This window comes from Haliotis rufescens, unplaced genomic scaffold, assembly GCF_023055435.1.
Source record: "Haliotis rufescens isolate VD_foot unplaced genomic scaffold, xgHalRufe1.0.p SCAF_20, whole genome shotgun sequence".
In the NCBI taxonomy this organism is placed as follows: domain Eukaryota; kingdom Metazoa; phylum Mollusca; class Gastropoda; order Lepetellida; family Haliotidae; genus Haliotis; species Haliotis rufescens.
Genome location: NW_025963891.1, coordinates 12852345 through 12870540, shown reverse-complemented (window position 1 = coordinate 12870540; position 18196 = coordinate 12852345). Strand labels below are relative to the sequence as shown.

Here is an 18196-nt window from a genome sequence, read left to right as displayed (position 1 = left end):
TGAGTCCTATTCAACAGAGGAACAACCCCATGTAAGCATTGGCCCTGCTAGATTTAGCTCACCTGGCGTCTTGAACTCGTTGGGGATGATGCAACGCACGAAGTGGGGGTGAGTGCTGTACAAGTTCTTCATCAGTTTGTTCAGAGACTCCTGTTACAGAACAACACGGGCTTTATACCAAGGAAACGGCAGGAAACTGCATGCATACTATGCATGTATAATATCATACACTTGACAATGGGAGATTATATTTCATTATTGTAGGTCATAAGCGATGACATGATCGAAAATCATATGAGTATCAATATATGATCAAATTGTCAGTTCAAATAGTTGTTTATGGTGAAATTAAATTATAATTATTTTTTTCAAGGCAGACAGGAAAGAGGACAATTTCAAAGAGAAAGGTCGATGCATCAGAAAAGATGAAGAAAGAGCATGAGATGCAGAAGACTGGAACCTAACTAGGAACAGAATTGTGGGTAGGTAAATGTACAGTTTTTCCTACGCTTGTATCATAACTTCAGCAGTGTGGAGGCCATTCGGCTTCACAAAGCACATCCATGTGGGAAATCGATTCCAGGTCTCCATCGTGACGAACGCTTTAACCACTGAGCTACCGTAACGTTCCATGATCAAACAGTGTTAAAGAGATACAATCTGGAAGAACCGGAAAACACCAGTGGTGCTCCGTGTTGTTGAGGAAAGAGAAAGGCATGCAGAGAAAGTGGTGGTCGTGAAGTACTGGCGTCAACGGTGAAGTTTTCACACTTTGTTATTAAAAGGAAACTCACGCATCTCACATCGTTAACACAAATGTCACACAAGGAAGGAGTCATCAGCAGTGTCAGAGACTTGGTCTATGTGAAGGAGGAGCTTGTGAAGCTACATGTGCTCTAACGTACCTGTAGCTATCTATAGTTCAGGTGAAGTCCAGGAACCAGTGGTAAGGATGATTGGGGGTTAAGAAAGAAGTGTTATTGTTTTTTTAGGTTCTGCGTGAAAGGGCAACTGTTTCTAAAGGGGTGGCATGCAGACTGGGGTGTGAAGTCCTGACTGGGGTCGGGGATCACCACGCTTCTACCTATAGCAACCATGTCACTGAATTATACCCTGTGTGTAGCACTGATTGTCTGGAAAGCTGAGCTCTTCTTTTTCTTGCCGCCGGCCTCTGAACGTCAAAGTGAGCACATTACAGTGTTGTTAATGATTGTACAAAGGAATATACATTTATTGGTCCCAAAATATATCACGATTATGATTATATGTTTGAGACCAATGATACATTACGAGGTCCATATTTTTTCAAAACGAATTTTCGGTTTTGTAGGTCTGGAAGAAATACGTGTTTTGAAAGTTATGGACTTCGTATGTTGGTGAGAGTCCTACCCTGTGCATGTAGGACACCGTCATGAAACTCGAACCCTTCTTTCTGTGCTTTGGAGCTTCAGCTTAAAAACCAACGAAAGCACACAGCAGCTTGTGTTACTGGAACTTAATGAGCAATATAGACCTCCATGACGGTTGTTAGCACTTTCTTTGCGAGAATAGATGTTTTTGGTACTTCTTACATATATATATTTTTTTTATAAACGAATAAGAATAAGACCATTTATGGGAGATGACGATTGTTTCCATCTGCCTATATTAAGTTTAAACGATTATGTTTATGTTGATAACTCGTTTAAAATATCTATTCATAGAATTCATTCTTCTCTTGATTATTTACAGTTGTTTTGCAATTTTACGTCGCAGTCAACAACAATGAATCTACATCACGGTGGCCTGTAATTAATCTGGGCCAGGCAATCGATATCACGATCAACATCCCATGCTGCCGGTCCGATGACATACAATAAGCGAAACCAATTACAATTAAAGTTGGCTACCCACAAGCATTAGGCACCAGAGACAAATTCTCAGTCAGAATTCCAAGGGTTACAAAATTTATGGATTCCAAAATATATAACGTCAACGACAGGGCATAACCAGTCTCAATTATCCACCTGAACACATTTCCTTGGGTGTAACAGGCAAACTATCGGTGAAAATCATACGAATGAATCACTGAAATTCAATGATAAAAGCAGGTACTCGCGAAAAGCACATCAGTATGTACTGTCCTTCTTTACACTTTGGTAGTCATCTATCACTTCTGAATGACATATTGAATTCTTCTAACTGTATAGAAAATATTGATTTCGAGAAGGTTGTTGGTTGGTTTGTTGTTTAACGCCGCGCTCAGCAATATTCCAGCTATATGACGGCGGTCTGTAAATAATCGAGTCTGGACCAGACAATCCAGTGATTAATATCATGAGCATCGATCCACGCAATTGGGATCGATGACATGCATCAACCAAGTCAGCGAGCCTGACCAACCGATCCCGTTGGTCGCCTTTTACGAGAAGCATAGTCACCTTTTACGACAAGCATAGTCACCTTTTACGGCAAGCATGGGTTGCTGAAGACCTATTCTACCCCGGAATCTTCACGGGTCGATTTCGAAAAGGAAAAATGTAAACTTATACAGCTTTGTTGACATGACACTGGAATGTATGACAAGAGTCGATTGTACTGTGCGGTGTCATGCAACATACAAACACTATTTTTTTAATACAAATTGTATACATTTTATATAATTTCCACAGCTATTTTGACTTTTACGCCCAATGGAAGATAATCGAAACTGGTCATTCTGTGGAGTTGACATTTTATTTTTATGTGATTTTGCTTTACACTTCCACATATACGTTGTTGGTTTCTTGTGGTCTCTTACCTGGCGCCTCGGGAATCGCAAACAAAGTCTGAACCATGGCTTCCTTGGAGTGAGACAGCAACTCCACGACAGTCTCGTTAAGGGGATCCTTGTTCTTCTCAAGCCATCCGTTGATGTTGTAGGGCACCTGTCATAGAAGATGTGTTGGCAGATGAATAAGTGAGTTGGGTTTACCGACACGTCGGTGACTCTTACAGATGCATCATGACTAGATAAGCATGTAGTGACGACGTAGATGGTAAAATTTCACGGGCACAGATGCTGGCAAATAAGAATAATTCATTTGAATCACAGATTCGAACCTAAGACTAACGTGATGTGTACCGCTGAGACACGCAAGTTCACATATTGTTTCAATGTGGGGCATCGAACCAAGGTCTCAGCATCGAGACCAATACACCTTCATATGGTGAGGTGAGGTGAAATGGGGTTTAACGTCGCGTCCAAGACTATTGCACTTATATAGCGACACGCATGTACGTGTGTGTGTTTGTGTGGCTGCTTGTACTAGTCCGGACTTATGCCGATTTATAGTGCTAGCTCACTGAGATACCATGCCGCAGTTTAACATGAAAACCCCACTCAGACACAGAATGCTGACTCCGAGCCCCTTAATGCCGAGCGCCAGACAGGGTAACAACAAGTACCATCTTTTAACGTCTTTTGGTATAACGCGGCCGGGAATCGAACCCCGGATCTTCCGCTCTCTGGGTGGACGCTCTACCACTAGACCACAGAGGCGGTCACTTTCATATGGATGACAAGGAGTGAGGTTGGTTCAACCGCTTTCAACAGCATTCCAGTTGTATCACGGCCAGTCAGCTTGATGTGGGAGGAAAGTCCGAAGTGGTAGAGGTCTTGCTCATTAACCAAAACCCATAAGCACGCATTCAGTGATGGCAAACCAAACCTATATAATTAGGCTGAACAGGATTTGAACCCACAGTCTTAATTCTGTCTAATCTAATGTTAGAATTATCGTACTTTTTGGTAACAATGTTCTGTTGGAGTTACTTACTGTGCCAGCGTAGTGCTTCAGGGCGAAGTGGGCATGTGTTGCACCCTTCTGTCCCTTCTGAGGTTTGCCAAAGTTAGGTGACTTGCCCATGTGGTTGGTAAACAGCTTGTCCTTGAACGTCTTGTCAGACGCCTTGGGGAACATGCACTCCTCTTCCAGGATGGACAACAGACCCATAGGCTGTAAAAGGAAGCACATTTACTCAATACATCAATGTGTGGTTATCTGAAAATCACAATTTCTGTATTCATCCTGGAAAGGAGCGACGTCTTTCAAATGTGCACGCTTTCTTACCTTTTCAATGAGATCGATGCAGGCTTGCAAGTCCATACCGAAGTCAATGAACTCCCACTGGATGTTTTCCCTCTTGTATTCTTCCTGTTCCAGGATGAACATGTGGTGGTTGAAGAACTGCTGCAGACGCTCGTTGGTGTAGTTGATGCACAGCTGCTCGAAGCTGTTGAACTAAAGAGGTAAAGACATGTCATTTATTTTGCCCATGAGACACACCCAGAAGGGTGAGAGAACCTTTAAGGTGGCGGGAACAAATAAGTCCCCATACCATAGCGGGGAGAGCAAACAGTTGGATCATAACGAAGGGAAATGGAGGTATCCTATGTATGACGGCAGTCTATATATTATCGACACCAGACAAACCTGTGATTAATATTATTAGAAACGCCCCACGACGTCGGGGTACGATGACACGCATGTTGATCCACATTGTTGTCGGCTCTCACACGTTTATGAGGTACAAGCAAGTCTGTTCCTTTTTTGTTTGCTGTTTGCTGTTCGTTTAACGCCGCACTCAGCAATATACCTGCTATGGCGTCGGTTGGAAATCAGGAAGTCTGGACCAGACAGCCTAGTGACTGAAATCATGAGCTTCGATCGACGCAGTTGTGATACGAAGATATGCATCAACAAAGTCATCGAGTCTGACCAATTCTTACCCGGAAAATCACGGGTGTTTGTTCCTAAGGGCCTATGTGGTGCTATGCTATCAAAGTCACGGCAGGCAATGACACTTACGTCGAAGATCTCAAAGCCAGCAATATCCAGTACACCGATGAAGAACTGCCTTGGTTTCTTGGTGTCCAGTGTTTTGTTGACTCTCTTTACCAGCCAGCCGAACATACGATCGTATAGGGACTTAGCCAGGGCAGCCACGGAGTAAACCACCTTTAATCAAACAATATTAGTTACGTAATGTCACTATGATAAATAAAAGGCGAATGTGATAATCAGTGAGTTTTTAAAAAAAAATAAATATGTTCCTTGCATTATCCTTTGCACTTGCCCTTGCATGTGTTTGTGACGCTTGTCCCAGGTGGGGAAAGCACCTGGTATCATCGCGATGTGATAGTGATTCATGCTCATGTTATAGCCGGAATCGTAAATTGGACTCCGCTTTTAGCACTTTTCCTATCATTACAGGAAGGGTTTTATGGATTTCAAAAAAAAAAATTTATTGCTTGGAATACGGTAATATCAAATTAACTTCGAATTTATATCTCATTTAGCAGATATTTCTAATGATTATGAGTGAGTGAGTATGGTTTTACGCCGCTTTTAGCAATATTCCAGCAATATCAGGGCAGAGAACACCAGAAATAGACTTCACACATTGTATCCATGTCGGGAATCGAACCCGGGTCTTCGGCGTGACGAGCGAACGCTTTGACCACTAGGCTACCCGACAGCCCCTCTAATGATTATGGGAAGGGTCTTTTCTGCGTAATCGTCAATTAATTCAGTGCCAGAAAAAGAAAATATGCACCCATGTTTGATGGTGGCTAAAAATTAAATAAACAAGAAATGGTTATTCGATGATGATGTATTTGATACGGGTATTGTGATTTGGACCTTAAGTAGCGGGGACTGTTACGTTTCAACAACGTTTGTAAGTTTTTGGTCAAATCCAATTTTTCATATTTAAGTTCATATGTTCTTTAGCCCGGCAGTGTATTAGGGCTAGAAACTGTATAATGCGATAGCTTGGCGAACACGTTGTAAACGTTTACGACTTTGGCGATCGGCTTACCGGGGTACGCGTAGTAATAATGTCACAACCTCAAAACATGCTTGTGTGTGATAAGTTCGACGTAATATGCGTACACAACTGTCACCAGTGGAATTGTCCAGACAAATTTCCGAGGTAACGAATCCTTGATTGGAGTTGATATTCCTGTGTATGGTCTCGACTATGTTGTATTAATGATATCAGGGATTGTACTGTTTACTTTTAATATACAGTAAAGTACGGTTATAACGAACTCAAAGGGACTACTAATTTTAGTTCGTTATAACCGTAGTTCGTTATAAGCATATATACAGTAAAACTACAGCAAATAGTCGGGACCAAAAAGGTAAGTTCGTTATATACGTCAGTTCGTTATAAGCGTGTTCGTTATAACCGTAGTTTACTGTATGTCATATACAATTATACAAGTGTTGCAATGCCGTGGTTACCTGATCCTTGGTACGACCTTGGGTGACATATTCGTTGCCGACCTTGATCTTTGGTTTCAGGAGACCTTTGACAAGGTCACCAGCATTGACCCCGAGCAAGAAGGCGACTTTCTCAACCTCTGCAAAGGGAGAAAACTCAATTTCAGAGACGTCCTTATTTTCGCAACTTAACCTACGACAACTAACTAATCTAACACATACTAACTAAAATGACTAAACCTATACCGCTAATGCTAGCAACCACAATCTATGTGCAATTACGGATTTACCCAATGCATCATGACAAACAATGATATATAATATAGCATGTGTTCTTGCAGATTATAGATATGTCGCAGCAGCAATCTCTGGACTTTCATATAGGGGGATAATCGTATCTACTGAACTGTCAACACAAATATATGGTGGGGATAGTCTTAAACTATATATGGACATACGCTTTAAGTCTAACCCATCAATATCAAAGTGTTATGTTTTAATGAAACCTTTGTAACAAATTAGTATAAAAGTGGAGTTGTTAAATTCGAAATTAGATTTTAATTGTCGTATCAGTAGACGGAAACCATTAGACTTCAGCAATGCTGAATCGGGATCATGGCAGAGGGTATCACGTCGGATGTTATTTGAGTGTCCACAACGTTAGTGTATGGTTCAGGAAAAGCAAAAAGATGCTTTTCGTGAAAGGTATTTGAGATGAGAGAAAAAGGACCTGTCAGGGGAATGAATGGGCGTGTGGTGGGGTGGGGGGTCAAACGTGGAAGGTACGTGCATAGTGATCAACGAGGGAAAAACCAGGCCATAGGAATAACACCTGTTCCGAGAACCACTGTCTTTGATGGTACACCTCGTATGTTCTGTGCCGTAGTCTGAAGTAGGTCTATGCATTTTCACCCTCTCTGCTGGTAAAGATAATACAATCATATACACTGACAGTCTGCTTCACCAAACGTTAGTTGTTGATTGGCTGTTGTTTGTGTTATGTTCAGGTAGAACCACACGGCCATGGCTCTTTCAACCATGACATAAGATTGGTTAGATGTCTGAATTAGAGTTAGAGTTTGAATTAAAATGTGTAAAAAGGTTTGTCGTAAAAAAGTATTAGGATAGAGAGAGGGAGGAAACATAACGTAATATATCATCAGTGTGTAGGTGAGCGTTAGTTGGTGAACATATGTGTATATCGCCGTGGTGTAAGGTGGAGGAGGTTCAAGAGCTCATCGACCTGTAAAACAATATTCACACGGCAGAGAGGGACGGTGCAGGGATGAGAGTGGGGTGAAAAATACTCAGTTGAAGTTGTGGAAGGATGACCACAAATGTTTCAAAGCTGAAATAAGCATGACATTGATATATATATGTAAACATGCATGTTCAAAGCGTAAACACATCAATGTCTTGACCTATGACATAGAGGATGTTCTATCACAACACACATAGTGCACTGAAATCACAATATCACATAGAAACACCACTCATGAAAATGCTAATACCAAACGTCAAATCTTCGGCCATACAAAGATAATATTATCAATGTCTTACTAAATGTTTCATTATCATTTGCATATTTATTGATTTTATTTATTCGCGAAACAGCATGAGATGAAGGCGTGAGGAGATTTAACTTAAAATAAATATACCTGAAAAGCTATAGTAAAATACATCTGACTGATGATGGAGATTTAACGAACGCTTCTAGCAGAAGCTTATTTGGCACTCAGGTCACTTTGCATTGCTGTAAATAACTCGTTAATGTCACGTCACCGTGAAGAATACTTTACTTTACTGCTTTTTCAATAATTAGATATGGCAATGGAGAGTTTTCTCAAGAATCCCGACTTTTGCTCTGGACACTCACCAGCAGTTCCATCAGCCTCGGCCTGCTCGCCTCTCTGCTTGAACTTCATCTCGCCGAAGTGCATGATGGCTCCCGTACCCTTGTACATACTGGTCTTCTCTTCAAGCGTGAAGCCCAACACATCGAAGGCGACCTACACAGATACATGGCCCTCAAGGTTTATATAGACAATATTTGACGCGTCAGTCACATCAGTCTATTTTGTCAATCATAGTGTCCACAAGTTCGCAGACTTTCCCAACGGCCGACGATGGAGGGCTTGCATTTGGTGTTCAGCTACATCACAGCCGTCCAGCGTAATAAGGGAGACTATTCCACGTTACACGGGTCGTATACGTTTACGACTTAATAAAACCAACGCGCATGGCGTGAATGCTGACAAACAGCAATTCGCGGCGTCTTTGACCACAAACTATCCATGCCCCCGCCCAAGAATATGCGGCTACCCCATCAACTATTATAAGTCGTCCTTAATCAATATAATATTATTGCGAAATCTATTTTATGTACGTTTATGTTTTTCTTATTTGAATACTTACGTCTGTCATTTTCATTTCCTCAACGTCGTCAATGCCGTCGACGGTGAGGGCGCCCTGGTTGATGAAGTAGAACAGGGCGGGGTCGCAGGACGTCAACAGCTTTTCTGAAATCATATGGTGATGGTGTCGATTGCATGATTTCATTACTAAAACAACGAAGACCAATATTCTCTCGGCACTGAAATATACTGATACCTTACATAGAAAATGTATTACATCTTTTACGAATCCATCTATCATCAAATTCGAGAATTCAGTATTTCTTTTATATTTTGTCTTTGACTTCTCTATTTTTCAGCTGTTTTATGCAAACAGGGAACCGGTAACACTTCTCTGAATCAAATCGGCATGAAGACAATTACACGGGTTTACACACATGCATAATGGACAATTCAAGACAAGAATAAACTTACCATGTTATCTTTCTTTTAGTTATAAAATTCCTCAGTGTTTTGAAACGTAATATAAGGAATAAAAAAGGCTGGCTTTACAATGAGAAAAATCAATACAGTGTGACTGTTGTTACAAACTATACTGCGAAGGGTGATGACATTTGAGTCATTCCCAGCAATGTATTTCTCATAGTTTTTAAAAAAAATATTTTTTATTCAATTTATTATTTCTCCTAGTTACCGGCGAGCTTGGGGACGCCATCAGACAGGAGCTGGTAGAAGATGTGGTAGTTCCTCTCAGCGGGCTGTTGAAAGGTGACACGAGATTTCTCCAGTAGGTCTGTTCAATTAACATAAAAATAGATTCAAGGCCACAGGGAATATATACAGTTGTACTCAAAGGATTAATTAAAATACACCATTGTCATATCTATAAAATTTTATCATTGTATGGGTGTAACCTGATAATGAGTTTGTGAAGAGCCCTTCAAAGTAATCGTAAACTGTTTTTCGTGTTTTTTTATTTCTGTTTTAAGATTATACCTATTCACTCGTCAACAGTTTACTAACATATTTCGAATTTGTAATGGTATTTTTATTCTAAACATATATTGATACCAGTACATTTCGCGTTTAAGGCGGTGAAAAGAAACCACGTTCACCCAAAAAACTGAAATTTCGATCATCAAACTTAATCTCAACTTACATGTTTCAATATCAGCACCGGCAATCTTTCCTTGGGTACCGAAATGGATACGGATGAACTTACCCTTGAAATGTAGAAAAAATATTCACATATCCAACTGATAAAGCATAACAATAAGGTAAGTTAAATTATCCCCATAAAATGCATATTTATTATTATATTGAACATTTCACCATTCATTTACGTTTTGAAATTTATATCAATGAAATTGTCCTGAATATTTAAATTTACTTATAGCATTGAAAATTGCTACGTACGAAAATGTGATTGCCATTCGTATACCTGATAATTTTGTATAATAAATCAATGTTATTCAACTATGGAGCAATTCTGAATGGGATGGTTCACTTCAGTGAGTAGTCCTGCACCACGACTGTGGAATATATTTATTTTATGAAAAACACAATCTAGATATGTATACTAAAGCCAGTCTAGCCAGCATGAAATCAGCATCGTGAAAATTATTTGTTTAATTTTAGAGTTGAGAGGAGTATTGTGTAATATAAGATTTCATAGACTTAATGTTAGTCTATTCAGTGAGTAAGAAGCCGCTGTAAGCAATATTCCAGCTCTATCACCGCAGCCTGGACGTAGAAGATTCTGGGCCACGCAAACCATCGGTTAATAGCACGAGCAGCGATTCACGCCGCCAGGGCACGGTGCCATGCAATCACCAAGGTCACACGCTTTGACCATCTGAATCTCAGTAGTCGTCTCAAACGACAAACTTGGGGCACTGGGAACCAGTCTACCCCAAGGGGACGCTACGCTACAGCGTACTTACCTGCACGACCATGGCGTCACGATAATAATGATCAATGATCAAGGTTGGGACGTTGATATCAATGGTTAGGAGGGGATTGTTTAGGCACAACATGCAGGTTGTTCACAAAGGAGCCGGTTTTGAAAAAGACACACGAAAATTCGCTTACAATGAAACTATCTATCTCGATCGCAAGTGGTAACGCGCATACGTGTTCGTATGTACACCCTTGACATCTAGACACAAGGGTCACTTTGAGCGGTTCTTATAACACGGGAAGTGATCTTCATTCCTTGCGAACAGCCGTGCTGGGCAACATGAAGTGCTTAGCGCCACCATAACACAGTATGGTTTAACACACTACCACTTCAAGTCGAGAGATCTGACACAATTATGTCCTGCAGAAGGGTTACAAAGTGTAATACATCAAGCCTCAAGAAAAGTGTTTTAAACGTTTAAAATGAACAACTAAAATGTTTTTGGAATTTTGCATCACACCCAATAGGGCCTATTTATATTAACGGAAGACGTTCGACAAATAACTTCGTATATCCGAACGTTCGGCGCCTCATACCGGAGACGACAATAGGAAAAGTTTATATTTTTGTAATAGTTTTGACTTTTGATGCAGAAGTTAACAAACACTTAACACTCTGAGACAGCGAGGGAACAACCACCCCCAGCAAACAATCAGAACGCCTTAGTCCAAAAAGGTTCAAAGATCTGAAACTGAATGCTTCCTATGTGTCATGGTTTATCATACTATTCCGATGATACTTACAAATCTAGAGGAGTTGTTATTTCGAACCGTCTTGGCATTACCAAAAGCTTCCAAAACTGGGTTAGCTTCGATGATTTGGTCCTCAAGGTTGCCAACCTGTCGGCGCCAAGCACACACGGGAAGGAGGCAAGATGAAGGATTAGTGTTCTGTGCATACTGTCTACATACCCAAAAGGCATCTGATGTTAGTATCAGTATCTACCTCGACAAGGTGGTTGGTGTGCGGTTGTGAGGAAAAACACAAGACTACTTCACATGAGGTTTGTCAGATGAAATTATGGTGTCTGGTGCAGTGCTTCAGATTTATAGGGACACCGGGTCACTCACCCCTTCAAATCTATAACCCTTCATTTTATTTAGTAATATGGTCCCTCGTGACTATATTTCTGAAACGAGGCTCGTCATAATGTGACACTTGATCAATACAGATTTAAATAAATCTGAAACACTGACGATGTGGTATATGATTGTTGGGAAAGAAGGTGAAGGGCACGCGCACAATCAAAGGGACATAACTCGGAATGTTTGACTTGGTGGTCATGAAAAAAAGACACGGTAAGAAAGGGAAAAGGAAGAATCAGAACACAGATTTAGACAGAAAGAAAGATCAAACGCAATGTGAAGGTCGGGAAAAGGAAAGATTACTTTGCACGCCATGTTGAGTTGAACGACCGGTTATTGTGTAGATACTGATCAAAGGATCAGGGGAAAGAGTCCGTCCGTACCGACTGCACACATGTTTAGGGGTGCATTCAAACAGGTTGTTAGTCGACAAAGGACACAGGTAACTACTGACCTATATTCAAACAATAGACCTTAAAACCAGGGCTCCATGGCAAGGCACATGGGTATCCACGAGGTTCGTGGGTCCTATGTTTTGGAGGTCATCTAGGGCCACTACGTTATTAGGCTATCTATGTTATATGTGCTCCGTGAGATGCCGAGCATGGGAATATGTACTGGGTACTCACGAATCGGGAGGAGTTGTTATTACGGGTGGTCTTTGCATTACCGTACGCTTCCAAGACCGGGTTGGCCTGAATAATTTGATCCTCGAGTGATCCAATCTTCAGGTACATGCGGGAAAAGGTAAGGTGGTAAATAAGGCGCCAGGAGTAACGACCTTAGAAGGAGCTGATGGAAAGAAGGACTCAGACGGGAAAGGAAGAAGACCAGAGAGCCCTTGTGATTGTCCGAATCTATTTGATTAGACAATCCAAGAGCTGATCGAGAGCTGGGTGTGCGAGGTTGTTTGGGTTTACTAGAGGGTTGTGGAGGCCTTTTACCAGAGGTTAGAGGATATAGTTCTAGGGTATTTTGGTGATTCGTTCAGGGAGGTGTTCAATATGCATTAGTACATTTGGAAGGTGAGAGGTGTGTGGGGGTTGTCTGGCCTTTGGTGAGTAATTTGTAAAAGAGTAGTCACACAACTATTTCTTCTTGAACAGCACTCAAGAATCATTAGTTCGTTGGAATATGAAGGTGGCGGAGTTAGAAATTCATTGGGTTGTTATGGTACTTTCTTCCTGGGTGAGAGGTGTTATTTCAAAGATTCCTTCGAACGTACAGACACGGCACAGCAAAATCAGAAACAGTTGGAAAGAGAAGGGGAAGGGTGGAGTGTGACAGTTTCAACTGGAGAGGTTGTGATGGCACTTTCATCCTAGGTGAGAGGTTCTACTATTAGGCTGCCTTCGAACGTACATCAACAGAACTACTAAACCATTAGTACACGTGAAGAAGGAGGAGGTTTGAGTTTCAGAGTTTTAATTGGTGGGGTTGTGATGACACTGTCATCATAGGTTAAGGTTCTAATGCTACGATTCCTTCATTAGGAGATAGTTGAGGGGGTTCTTCTGAGAAAGGGTAAAACACACATCACGAAGACCTCTCCGGACTTCCAACTAGAGGGGGTAAGGTACTCACGAATCGGGAGGAGTTGTTATTACGGGTGGTCTTGGCGTTACCGTACGCCTCGAGTACTGGGTTGGCCTGGATAATTTGGTCCTCCAGTGATCCCTGACACCCGACACAATACGACAACGGAAGGGTAAAAAAAAGGAAGGGTGGAAAAAATAAGTAATGAACTATTCATTGAGGTGAAAGGGGTGGTTGATGGTATCATGGAGATTCGCTAAATGTTAGAGGCAATATGTACCGTAGGTTGGCGAAGGACATTCTGGTTCTGGGGAGTAGGGGCTGACATTTTAAGGGCCAACAGGGCAGGGTGTGGTTCAGTATGGGCTGAGGGGAAAACATCAGTTTAGGGTGAAGTGTGTTAGAACTGGAGAAATGACTCAAGGGGGGGGTTCAGTTGGGGGTTACCTGAGTGGACCATGAGTTGGCTGGTCTCACTTTTTACTTACGAATCTGGAGGAGTTGTTGTTACGGGTTGTCTTGGCGTTACCGTAGGCTTCAAGAACGGGATTAGCCTGCACGATCTGATCCTCGAGGGTACCCTATTTTGGGGGAGATTGTTTTGGAACGGGCAGGTCATATGTGAGATTAGGTTATGTTGGAATCATGGGATTAAGGTACAGGGCGGGTAGTTGGTTTTGTTTGGGTATTTTGTTTTGTTGGTATAGGGGGGTAGAAGTTAAGTCGGGTATTGTTTTTTTAGGGGTTTTTTTTTTTGGGGGGGGGGGGGGGGGGGTGTGTTAGGGTTGGGGTTTTGTTTTTGGAGGTGGGGATAGGGTGGGTTTTTTTTATATAGGGGTAGAGATTTGGACGGGTATTGGGGTTGGTTGTGTTTGGGGTTGTATTTTGGTAATGGGCCATAGAGGTAGGTAAGAACGTTTCGGGTGTTTTATTAATTGGACGGGTTAAGTTTGGGGGATCATTGAAAGGGCAGGGTAAAAGAAGAAGTATGAACTGTGTAATATATGTCATGTGTTCACAAATTGCATAGAACAAAAACATTTTATAAGACCATGAATGTCATATATAATATACATTTGCATGAAGTATACAAGAACGGTATTGAAATCAAAGCTTAAAGTGGAGTTGCGAATGATCATAACTTATACTTGATAAAACATCAATTATCGATACTTTGTAGACCAGTCAACGCATTTTGATATTATATTCTATCACCATCACCACTGATTTCCAGTATCAAAATACATTGACTGAGCTTGCTGAAAATAAGAGAATTAAAAATGCTGAACAAAGTCGTGAAAAAAGATAGCCAAATGATGTAGAATTTCACAACTCTACTCTACAGGAGATATTGTTCAGTGATTCGTAAGTATAAAATTCCTTGTCAAAGGAAAGGAATTACCTTTGTTCAGCGTTTATGTGGTGAATATTTAACTGATGACATTTTCACGGTTACTGGTGCTTATAGAAACATAGCTACGGCAGTCCACTCGAGTGAGGTGCTACAGGGAGAGGGTGTGTTGTAGTCTGGTAACTAAAAGTCGCGTGTGAAACTCACACGCCATGCAATCTTTACTTGATAGACTTGTAGATCACTTATTACTCATTAACAACGGTAGATGCTGGTACAATTTGATAGAGCAAGCATTCACTTATATAACCGTCAGTGTTGTACGTTTTTACAGCTTTCTGTATAAAGTAGAATCTTGAAGAAACCAAACATATTAGATGTAGCTGGAAGATAGTTAGAGTAAGAGGTGGAGTTCTATGACGTCATCGGGAGCATGCGCACACGGGATTTCCTTTGCTACCTTCTTGTCTGATTCGTCTTTTTCCTTATCCTTGTCTTTATCCTTTGTCCCTCCGGCAACCATAGCCAAATATTGGATAACCTTCTTGGTGTTCTCAGTCTTACCAGCTCCAGATTCGCCACTGTGTAGAACAGGAGCACAATCTTCTGTATATATATATCACTAATTTCGTATCCCACTCTCGATCCTAAGAGAGTCAAAATGTGCCTTGTTGACTTGTTACAATCAGCATGGCATACACTAACAACATGCCAACGGCATCTCCCTCCATCTTCCTCCATAGTAAATTGATGTACCCAAAACAGGAATAACCTCCAACCATTTGCGGCCAAAACGTTGCAGTGCTAGATGCCCCTTTCATGGAGTTTGGGAGATGCAGATAGCATGTTGCTAATGAGTATAATCCCATATAATGGCACCGATGTTAGACCACAGGTATTCCAATTTATACTTTATGTCAGAAAAGGATTCTTGGTTCAGGTATCCATTTGACACATTATTTGACAACTTATCTTGAGAACATTATCTTTTACTTATGTTTGATAATATAAGATCAACATAGGTCAAAATGGGAAGGGAAGTAATCACTGACTTCATCTGACTGAATAAAAATCTTTATCTGGTTGATTTGTTTCTGTCTTTGACTGGACAAACAATTTTATATCAATTAAACAAAATTATGGTTCTTATCATCTTCTTTTATTTCGATTCCTGGCAACGATTTATTTAAAGGAATCCTTAAACCAAGTATCACTTCTCACTGGATAAAGAGTTCTCGGTTCTCTGCTTCCTTGAGGTCAACGGTACCGTTATGCAGGATTACACAAAACATATAAACATTTGTAGCAATTTACCGTAAAGACTTACATAGAGGTCATCTTGTTGCTTGGTGACTTTACCACCTTCGCGGTACACATTAGCTGCCACTCGAGCAAAATACATTATCACTTTCTTCGTACTTTCGGTTTTTCCGGCTCCTGATTCGCCTCTAGCCAAAAGAATTATCAAATGTAAATAAAACACAGCACAACAGGAAACTACGATGTCGTTACTTCATCTTCGATTATTGAAATATCAAAATATTAAATCTCTATTCTATAACGATGAATACCTTAGCCCCATTCGCCACCATTACTTCGTTTCCGAGGTGATGTCACCATCTTACCTCTCTTATTACTAACATAGCATATAATTTCCCTCGTCCATGACCTTGAAATCAACAACCAAACAAAATGCATCTTCAGAACGAGTTCTCAATAGATATACATTCAAAATAGCGACCTCGTCTGAGCGAGCCATCGATATATTTTGTTGAATCTGAAGACGGTCATAAATGAACGTTTTCTTTTTCTGGAAAAGACTTTTTCCCGAGTGGTAAGACGGTGAGGGAAGTTCTGATGCTACAAGGCCTTCCGGCTGTATTTTAGACGGCAGGCAAAAGTCGAGTCAAGAACTGATGATTTCGACGCTTGTTTCAGTCGTGGATGTTAAGCCGTCCTGTCATACGAGCCGAACTCAAAATCAAGACATGGTGGCGAATGGTTCCATGGCATTTATCATAATAGAATGGAGATATAATACACTGGATAATCGAGGATGAAGCACAACAGGATCCTACGATGTCTTTCCTTGAGCTGGGTGTTATACTAATACTACGGAAGGAGGATGTATTCAGTGCACAGGAGAAGGTTTCTATCTAACAAGAGGTTTAAAGTAGTTCAAAAACACACGTGTTAAAGTTCACACGTGAGGAGGTGAATCTTTGACCAGATCACTAGATACTCTCGTAAGGTAGGAACGTGCTTGTTAAACTATTGCTGTACTTTGTGTTCTTACAGTTTATCATGCATTGAAACTGAACTGATATGTGCGGAAAATGATTAGGAAGGATACATTGTTGGTTAAAGTTCACACATTGGGTCACAATAAAAGAAGGGTAGGAATAAGGTGAAGTCGTGTTCGAGGGTACTCACGTGATCAGCATGGACTGGTTCTCGCGATCTGTAAACAAACGCATAGATTTAGTAGGTGAACTTGTCTGTCTCAAGGTTAATCAAAGGGAATGCTGGAAATGGGAATTTTGGATGTAGGCAATGTGAATCTTGAGGATATGATGGCATGCACCCTGGGGTTTTAATCCCGTAAGTACCCCGAGGTTCTACCCCGTACGTGCCGAGAGGGTGCTCCCTTCTCGAATGTACCTATTTCCTACATCCAAAATTCCCATTGCCTACATCCACCATTCCCATTGATTAACCTTTAGATTCACATTTCATATCCTCAAGATTCACATTGCCTACATCTAGGATAATAATAGCCTACACCCAAGAATTCCATTGCATACCCCGGAGATTCCTATTGCCTGCACCTAAGATAATAATTACCTAAACCCAATATTCCCGTTGACCTCAACTTTAAATTCACATTTCCAATCCTTTAGATTCACACTGCCCACATCTAGGGTAATAATTGCATACCCTTAATATTCCCATGGCCTACATCTAAGACAATTGCCTACATCTAAGATAATAATTGCCTTCACCCAACATTGCCATTATATACATACCCTTAAAATTCCCGTTGCCTACACCTTAGATAATATTGCCTACGGGCAATATTCCGATTACATACCCTTAGAAATCCTATTATATATACCTTTAAGATTCCTATTGCAATGACGAGGAAACAGATAATGGTGCCATACCTTGCAACATGTACTGGTAGGCGTTGTCAGCTACGGAGAACAAGTGGGGAGGCATCTCCACCCTACGCTTGCCCCTAAACTTCTCAATGACGCTTGTTGTGTAGATGGGAAGTCGGCGGTAGGGGTTGATGGCGACACAGAACAGGCCAGAGTAGGTCTGCAGTAAATAAACATCGTATAAGAGAGACAGAACACTGGTTGAATGACATTAAGCAGGAACATATGTTGCACTTACAAATGTCTTTTGGAACATGCGTGGATTTGATGGCATTGTGTAGGTACCCATTGACGTAGTCACAGATGCGAAAGGGAATTACATGCCTAATAGTTTCGCGAGCACCTGGTGTCATCAGTACGTTTAGAGTTTTGCATTCATTTGGCGGTTATATTTTATTTGAACTTTTTTTTCTTTTCAAGTACGAATACCCCACCGCATAATAAGTACACCTTACAAGGACACATTACAAGTACATATTACAAGATCATTAGGCTTATTTT

At 41.0% G+C, this 18196-nt stretch overlaps 1 protein-coding gene across 15 annotated transcripts in view; it reads right to left on the bottom strand.

Moving 5' to 3' along the window:
* LOC124131692 (myosin heavy chain, striated muscle-like) overlaps window positions 1–18196 on the bottom strand; it is a 41579-nt gene that overhangs the window by 20890 nt on the left and 2493 nt on the right. For 5 of the 15 annotated variants that reach the window (XM_046495225.2, XM_046495226.2, XM_046495232.2 and 2 more), the window contains exons 3-17: window positions 17699–17855; window positions 16968–16995; window positions 14995–15115; window positions 12277–12372; window positions 9762–9825; window positions 9297–9395; window positions 8664–8767; window positions 8125–8257; window positions 6270–6388; window positions 4830–4979; window positions 4092–4262; window positions 3798–3977; window positions 2780–2906; window positions 1390–1451; window positions 63–150 (exon numbers count right to left, since the gene is read on the bottom strand). In XM_046495225.2, coding sequence (XP_046351181.1) covers window positions 63–150; window positions 1390–1451; window positions 2780–2906; window positions 3798–3977; window positions 4092–4262; window positions 4830–4979; window positions 6270–6388; window positions 8125–8257; window positions 8664–8767; window positions 9297–9395; window positions 9762–9825; window positions 12277–12372; window positions 14995–15115; window positions 16968–16995; window positions 17699–17855 — 1699 coding nt within the window. Of the gene's footprint in view, window positions 1–62; window positions 151–1112; window positions 1172–1389; window positions 1452–2779; window positions 2907–3797; window positions 3978–4091; window positions 4263–4829; window positions 4980–6269; window positions 6389–8124; window positions 8258–8663; window positions 8768–9296; window positions 9396–9761; window positions 9826–11305; window positions 11402–12276; window positions 12373–13231; window positions 13325–13671; window positions 13765–14994; window positions 15116–15861; window positions 15983–16967; window positions 16996–17698; window positions 17856–18196 lie in introns of all 15 variants that reach the window. The other 10 variants (XM_046495175.2, XM_046495146.2, XM_046495254.2 and 7 more) reach the window with 10 other exon arrangements.